Here is an 8345-nt window from a genome sequence, read left to right on the forward strand (position 1 = left end):
TGGAAAAACCATAGCTTTAAGTATATATGGACCTTTGTTGTTAAAGTGATGTCTCTGCTTTTGAATAGACTGCCTAGGTTTGTTATAGCTTTTCTACCAAGGAGCAAATTTCTTTTAATTTCATGGCTGCAGTCACCATCCACAGTGATTTTGGAGCCGAGGAAAATAAAGTCTGCCGCTGCTTTCACTTTCTCCCCTTTTATTTGCCATGACGTGATGGGACTGGATACCCTGAACCTAGTTGTTCTAATGCTGAGTTTTAAGCCAGCTTTTTCACTCTCCTTTTTTGACCCTCATCAAGAGGCTCTTTCGGAGAAGGTGATGGAACCCCACTCCAGTACTCTTGCCTGGAAAATCCCAGGGACAGAGGAGCCTGGTAGGCTGCAGTCCATGGGGTATCGAAGAGTCGGACACGACTGAGCGACTTCACTTTCACTTATTACGTTCATGCATTGGAGAAGGAAATGGCAACCCACTCCAGTGCTCTTGCCTGGAGAATCCCAGGGACGGGGGAGCCTCGTGGGCTGCCGTCTGTGGGGTCACACAGAGTCGGACATGACTGAAGCAACTTAGCAGTAGCAGTAGAAGAGACTCTTTAGTTCTTCTTTACTTTCTACCATTAGAGTGGTATCATCTGCATATCTGAAGTTTTTTATATTTCTCCTGGAATCTTGATTCCAGCTTGTGATTCATCCAGCCCGGCATTTCTCATGATGTACTCTGCATAGAAGTTAATAAGCAGGGTGATAGTATACACTCTTGTCATACTCCTTTCCCAATTTTGAACCAATCAGTTGTTCCTTGTCCAGTCCTACCTGTTGCTTCTTGACCTGCAAACAGGTTTCTTAGGAGACAGATAATGTGGTCTGGTATTCCCATCTCTAAGAATTTTCCATATTTTTTTGTGATACACACAGTCAATGCATTAGCATAGTCAATGAAGCAGAACTACATATTTTTCTGGAATTCTCTTGCTTTCTCCATGATCCAACAAATGTTGACAATTTGATCTCTGGTTCCTTTGCCTTTTCGTAAACCCAGCTTGTACATCAGGAAATTCTTGGTTCACATACTGCTGAAGCATGGCTTGAAGGATTTTGAGCATAGCCTTGCTAGCATATGAAATGAACACTGTTGTTTGATAGTTTGAGCATTCTTTGGCATTGCGTTTCTTTGAGATTGGAATGAAAACTGACCTTTTCCAGTCCTGTGGCCACTGCTGAGTTTTCTATATTTGCTGGCATACTGAGGGCAGGACTTGAAGAGCATCATCTTCTAGGATTTTAAATAGCTCAGCTGGAATTCCATCACCTCCACTATCTTTGTTCATAGAAACACTTCCTAAAGCCCACTTGACTTCACACTCCAGGATGTCTGGCTCTAGGTGGAGTGACCACACTATTGTGGTTATCTGAGTCATTAAGATCTTTTTTGTATAGTTCTTCTGTGTATTCTTGCCACCTCTTTTTAATCTTTTCTGCTTCTGTTGGGTCCTTACTGTTCCTGTCCCTTATCATGCTCATCCTTGCATGAAATGTTCCGTTGATAGCTCCAGTTGTTTTGGAGAGATCTCTAGTCTTCCTCATTCTGTTGTTTTCCTGTTTCTTTGCTTATTCATTTGAGAAAGGCTTCTTACCTCTCCTTGCTATTCTCTGGAACTCTGCATTCAGCTGGGTGTATCTTTCCCTTTCTCCCTTGCCTTTTCCGTTTCTTCTTTCCTCAGCTATTTGTAAAGCCTCCTCAGACAACCACTTTGCCTTGTTGCATTTCTTTTGGATAGTTTTGGTCACTGCGTTCTATACCGTGTTACGAACTTCCTTCTATAGTGCTTCAGGCACTCTACCAGATCTAATTCCTTGAGTCTATTCGTCATCTCCACCGTATAATTAAAAGGGATTTGATTTAGATCATACCTGAGTGGCCTAGTGATTTTCCCTACTTTCTTCAATTTAAGCCTGAATTTTGAAATAAGGAGCTCGTGATCTGAGCTTGTGTTTCCATCGTGTAGTGGTTAGCAGGTCAGTTTTACATGCAGAAAGTCCTTGTTTCGACCCCCCGGGGAACCAGCCCCTGAGGGTGAGGGTTACAGTGCTTTAAAAATATAAGCGTTAGATTTAAAGAGATAGGGGTGAGAAGTCAAGGACTAAGAGAGACTGGTCCTGAATCAAGAAGCTGTGACTGTCTTGACAGCACCCCCCGTTAAGACAGTCACACGGGCAGATGCTCTGGAAGACTCCTGGAGAGCCCTCCTTTGAGGTTCCCTGGGCTAAACTCTTCCTCAGACAGAGCAAGTGCTCAGGGAAGGCCAGCTCTGTTGGTTCTGTGCTGTGAGCAAATTCTCTAAGCTCAGTAGGCCTCAGTTTCTTCATTGTGCAGTGGGGGGTAATAGTGGTATGTGTTGGGAGCACAGCTTTGAAGACTGAGGTAAATGATTTTAAGATAAGCTTACTTATATAGCATGAAATGTATTTCAATTTTTTTAGAAAGTCTGTTATTAACAACCATGAAAAGGCTTTGGGAGACAATCTGCAAGCTTTAATTTTTTCTTCTCATGGCTTCAAACAAAATTTTAAAACTGTTTGAAATTAAACTCCCAAAATATTTTATTTTCCAACAAGTTGTGTCTACAGAGTTTGATTTGATTCAACAATGGTTGAGAAAAGAATTCTTTCAAAGGTTTTGCAACTCAGATTCTTTCTGAGAGCAGTTTGCTTACCTTCCATAGTCCTTTGTTTATTGAAACAAGAGTATTCTTTATTCTCTTGAACGTGTTTCAATGTCCCTGCCATTGTGGGTGTCTCCATTCTGTGGCATTGACCCCCGGGGGCTGGAATTTCCCAGCATGGAGCCTGCTGATACTGTGATGAAACATGAGTGTGGGGCTTCCATTGGGCTTGACTGGCCTTAGTCAGCAGGCACTTGTACACAGAACAGTACCAACTCCAGCTTGCCCAAGCTACTGTAGTTGCTTTTCTTTTAAAAGTATTATCCTAGGCTTCCCAGGTGGTACATCCTGGGCTTCCCAGGTGGCGCAGTGGTAAAGAATCCACTTGCCAAGCAGGAGACGCAAGAGATGCTCATTTGATTCCTGGGTCGGGAAGATCCGTTGGAGAAGGAAATGGTCAACCCACTCTAGTATTGTTGCCTGGAAAATTCCATGGACAGAGGAGCCTGGTGGGGTACAGTTCATGGGGTTGCAAGGAGTTAGACACAACTGAGCACACACAATTAAAGTGAACCTTTAAAAAAAATAGTTAACCAATATGAATATTATTTGGAAGCTGTTTATCTAAAAAAGAAAAAGTATTATCATCTTTTTTTCTGTTCCTGTACCCAACCTAAATTTTCAGAAGTAAGAAGGGTGGTTGGTGGGGGTGGAGGATTGACGGGGAGTAAAAAGTAGCTAAACCTGATTGTCCAGGCTTGAAGTAAGTGACTGTGTGACCGGCCTGTAAAATTTGATCCTAGCTGCTGCCTTCTGCTTACTGTCTCTCAGTTGGAATTTGGTGGGGACCCCTCTGAACAGCCTTTTTGAGTCCTCACCTTCCAAGATACTCTAGATGCTACACAAGTATCTCCCATTCCCAACAAGGATGCCTTTGACTGTTGTCCTTGGGCCTGAGATTGGCCACTTGGCTCCAAGCAGAGTCTCTAGCTTGACATTTTTCACTGAACTGTTTGAAGAGCAAGACTCTCAGTTGTTAGAAGTCAGGCTGGGGAAGCCCCCTGCCAGAGGATAGGCTCCCCTGAGTATGAAATATGGTAGCAGTACTATGGAAACCAAGTTTTGTGGAAGGGCGCTTTTGTACAGAAGACATATGTGAACTGTAAAGAAGCACCATTTCCCTTCCCTGGATTCTCTTCATGAGGAAGATTATATATAGTTAGCTGCCTTGTCTCATCTGAATATTTCTCTCGGTTTTTGTTCTTGAAGGACTGCCACCAACTCCAGTCCAGTTGCTCTATCCAGTGTCCCGATTCAGCAATGTCAAATCCCTCCAGCACCTTTGCCGATTCCGAATCCGACAGCTCGTCCGGATCGATCACATCCCGGATCTCCCACTGCCTAAGTATGATGGGGTCTTTAGAGCCGGAGCAGGAATGGAGGGTTACTTAAAGTGTCAGTGAGGCCTGCAAGTGGAGTGTACAGGCAGAGCCTGGCAACTCCCAGGCGTTCATTTTTCACTTCTCCTGCGTCTTAGCACCTACCTTAGAAATGTCACAGTACAGCCAAGAAGGAGGAAGGTGTGTGCGTGTGTCACTTTCCCTTGTGCAGACTCTGTGAAGAGTAGAGTGGAGATGGTAAGAGTGAGGGAGACAGAACTATAATAAGTGAGAACGTGGGAATTTTCTCAAGTTGGCAGAGACTCTTTGGTGTTGTCTCAACCATATAGGGAATGAAAACAAGGGAGGGTTGAATAAAGGTGATCTTTCTTTTTTAAGTTCTGTATAACACTTGTGTGTACCCTTCTTTTGTATTATTCGTAGGCCTCTGATCTCTTATATCCGAAAGTTCTACTACTATGATCCTCAGGAAGAGGTATACCTGTCTCTAAAGGAAGCGCAGCTCATTTCCAAACAGAAGCAAGAGGTGTTGGAACCCTCCACGTAGCGAGGGGCCCCCTGCTGGTCACCACCAAGGGTATGCATACTCCACCTCACTGTCCAGCCTGGTCTCTTCCTGGGCAGTTATCCTGCACTGGGCCTTGCCCCCTTCCTCCCACCCCATGCACATATCCCAATCCAGGCATCTGTCCAGAGAGTTGCCACATCTGATCACGGAGTCCCAGGGGGGCACATACCCCAACAGGGAGAAGAACAAATAGACAAGAAAGGCTTGAGTATTTGCAAAGCAACATGCATGCTAATCACTGAATATATATAAAGAGGAGGACATAGAAGTGCAGCTGTTGGACAAATGACATGTAGAGCAGGAAACCAAAGGGGAAGAAAACTTCATCAAAGGGAACACAAAATGCCCTTAATTGCAACAGGCATGCACTTCAGTGAGAGTTCTACTATCCCATGGCTTGGAATATGGGGATGAGGGAAAAACAGCTTGCTCTTCTGTTTAAAATTCCATCTGGGCCACCGAAAAGTAAATTGGTGAAAACAATAAATGAATTAACTAAGGGATTCATTTATTTAAGAGTGTATCCCATTGCTATACTGAGTTTTATTTATTTGTTTTCCCATAAAATACCTTGGAATACTGGTTTGTACAGGTAGATTCTAATTAGTCTTGGGGATTCCCTGGTGGTCCAGTGGTTAGAACTGTATGCTTCCAGTGCTGAGGGCTCCAGTTCGATCCCTGGTTGGGGAACTAAGATCCCCACATGCCTCGGAGCTCAGCCGAAAAAAAAAGTCTTCTTAAATTACATTAATGTGAATATTGAAAGTAGAGGTAAGTAGGGAACAGAATTACCAGAAAGTGGTGATTTTGGTAGTAAGGGTTACGTGTAAGATCTCACGTTCTAGTGATCTACTGCTGGTGTCAAAGACTACCCTTACCCCCTCTCAGTGGGGAGTGTCCTTTCTAAGCACTGAATTCTTCTAACCTCATCTGTTTCTAATCCCATCCCCCATACAGAAGAAAGGGGGAAAACCCATAGGTGGGACAGCTTTAGAGTGGAAAGGGGGCTTTAACTCTTCCCACCCTCTCAGCTCTCTTCATAATGGGAGAGAGTGACAACTGGTGTTTTTGTTCCGTGGGTGTTTTGGGGCCATGGCTCAGATGACCCCAGCTATGTGTCTCCTCTTGGCTCTGGATGTCTCTGATCCTGTGCTCTTGAGGGGAGAGCATGTGAGCCAGGACTAGCCAGGGGAAGAGGAATGAAGAGAGATCAAGAAATGGTAACTCCGGGAGGCAGTTAAGTTTTAACTTAAAGGATCCTGGGCTGGATGTGCAGTTTCTGTGTCAGATCTTCAGTTACAGGCATACCTGGGAGATGTATCACAGGTTCTGTTCCAGACCACTGGAAAAAAGCAAATATCACAGTAAAGCAAGTCACATGATTTTTTTGGTTTCCCAACGCATATAAAGAGTTTTGTCTACACTATACTGTGGTCTGTTAAGTGTGCACTAGCATTATGTCTAAAAAATCTACATACCTTAATTTAAAAATATTTTATTGCTAAAAAATGCTAACCATCATCTGACAACGTGGAGTTCCCACAAACCTTCAACTTGTAAAAGCGCAACAAAACAAGTTAAATGAGGTTTGCCTGTATTGGCAAGTTTTGTGCACTCAGAAGTGTCTCCTAAAACATTTAAGGGCTCTTTTGTCTAGGAGGGTTTCTCTGTTTGGTGGCTTTGCAATGATTAGGGTAGGGAACTAGGGGGACCCACCTACTCATCTGCACTGTTGAGGAATAATTGGCACTGTTCAATTAGAGCACTGCTTCTGTAGGTGCTGTGCCTTAGGGGGAGCCTACACAAGCACATGTATATTCAGAGAAAGGTTAGGGATGGTGGGGACTGTCCACACTTCATAATGCAGGGAATAAATGATTATCATGGACCAGAGAAGTTTTAGGGTGAGAGGGGCTTGGAGGCCAAAAGAAGTGTTTGATAGATTTTCCTAAGAGTAATCAAACTTATTCTGTGTGGTTCCAGGGGGCAGGGCAGGAACACAGAGTAAGTTATAAACAGAGTTCAGTCTCCAGCTTTATTTCTACTTTATTTTGTTTTTGGTCGCACTGCGCAGCATATAGAACTTTCCTGACCAGGGATTAAACCTGTGCCCCAAGCAGCAGAAGCTTGGATTCTTAACCACTGGACTGTCAGGGAAGTCCTCAGTTTATCTTTAGAAGAACCTTTTGAACAGATCCAAGTATGGAATGGTTTTCCGCAGGAGTTAGTGAGTTCCCCATTTGTTGATTCAGCAGACCTCTATATATTAAGTAGGCAGTATGAATTGAGAAGAGAGTGCTGAACAAGATAGTCAAAGGCCCTGTTCTCACGGAGCTGCAGTTCTTTAGGGAGGATAGCAACAAGTGAGTCAGGGAATAGGCTAGTTTCAGTTGACTGTGCATGTTGTGAGGGAAATTAAATTGGGTGAAGTTCAGTGGTTAGTGGTAACATGTCATTCATACTCAAGTTTGAATGATCAGGGAAGGCTCTTGTGAGGAGGTGGCATTTTAGCTGAGATTTGAATATCAAGGAGTTAACTGTGAGAGGACTTGGGAGCAGACATTCTAGGCAAGAGATCCTCTAAGTACAAAAGCCCTGATATGATCAGGCATAGGCTGGGGCTGGCCATTGGTCATGAGCGTGGAGGGGCAGTCATATATTAGTAGAGGATTGCACTGAACTCCTGGGGTCTCTTTTTTGCTGTGACACTGGGGTTGTAGCTTGTAGCAGAGAATAAACCACCCTGCTGTGCTTGCTCTGAGGACCTCTTGAAAAAACAAGGAAGTTCTCTTGGGAACACTTCCCAAGGGAAAGGCCTTTTAAGCTATGAAATTTGGCCATTAGGATTTCTCGTTGGTCAGACTTGTTTTAATTTCAGAGTTCTTAGTGGCCACTTGGTCTGTGCATGCTGTTTCCTGGAGAATTTCTTGCCAGGGCGCTTGGAGTTACGGGACAGAGTGACAGCTGGCACAGTGCCCTTCTTGAATCGGAAGGTTAATGCCACACCGGCCTTTGTGACGATATGTCAGCCCTCTTCACTGGCCAGAAGCCGCAGGCTTGCAGCTGTTTCTAGCCTGACTCGCCAGGGATTCCTCCAGGGACCCGGTTCCTTTTTTTGGTCCCTAGAGCAAGTGGGCCTTAGGGGAGAAGCAGAGGGGAAGAGTGAATGGAAAATGAAGGGGAAAGGAAAAGAGAGAAGGGAAGCGGTGTGAGGGGCATCTTTATCTGTCATTTTAGGACCTTTTTTGGTGACCAGGTTGTAGGCTGCTCAGGTCTCCATGACAAAGGCCACGCTGCATCCCCAGCCACCTGCAGTGTTTGTGGAAGCACTGGGCTCTCCAGGCTCCATTCTCCCTTTGAGCTGTGCTCCTCTACCTCCAGAGGCTGGGCTGTGACTCCGTTTTGATTCCACTGTATTGAGCCACTCTAATTTTCCCCTTTTTTAACCTAGGCATTTGGTTGCCAAGCTCCAGTTTTAAAGAACCAAATGAAGCCACCATGAAAAGGAGAGTGAAGAAAACACGAGGGAGTAGGAAGGATTGGGATCCTCTGTGCAAGAGACTGGTTCCCCTCACCACCCTGGGGCTTGGATGAAGCACACCAGCGGACTCTGAGCAGGGCTCCACCATGTCACATCCAGCCCTGTGCTCCTGGAGCTGGATGAACTCCCCGGGAAACCGGAAGAAGTCTCAACACTGTTCCTTTTTCAGAA

The 8345-nt window shown here is 44.7% G+C and overlaps 1 protein-coding gene across 5 annotated transcripts in view; it reads left to right on the forward strand.

The window, feature by feature from the left end:
• The window catches only part of SOCS7 (suppressor of cytokine signaling 7), a 28810-nt gene extending 20465 nt beyond the window's left edge, over window positions 1–8345 (forward strand). For 3 of the 5 annotated variants that reach the window (XM_005220607.5, XM_005220608.5, XM_005220609.5), the window contains 3 exons: window positions 3935–4070; window positions 4489–4642; window positions 8085–8345. In XM_005220607.5, coding sequence (XP_005220664.3) covers window positions 3935–4070; window positions 4489–4612 — 260 coding nt within the window. In that variant the 3' untranslated portion in view covers window positions 4613–4642; window positions 8085–8345. Of the gene's footprint in view, window positions 1–3934; window positions 4071–4488; window positions 4643–8084 lie in introns of those variants that run through there. The other 2 variants (NM_001206013.1, XR_009491558.1) reach the window with 2 other exon arrangements.

This window comes from Bos taurus, chromosome 19 (genome assembly GCF_002263795.3).
Source record: "Bos taurus isolate L1 Dominette 01449 registration number 42190680 breed Hereford chromosome 19, ARS-UCD2.0, whole genome shotgun sequence".
Lineage (NCBI taxonomy): Eukaryota > Metazoa > Chordata > Mammalia > Artiodactyla > Bovidae > Bos > Bos taurus.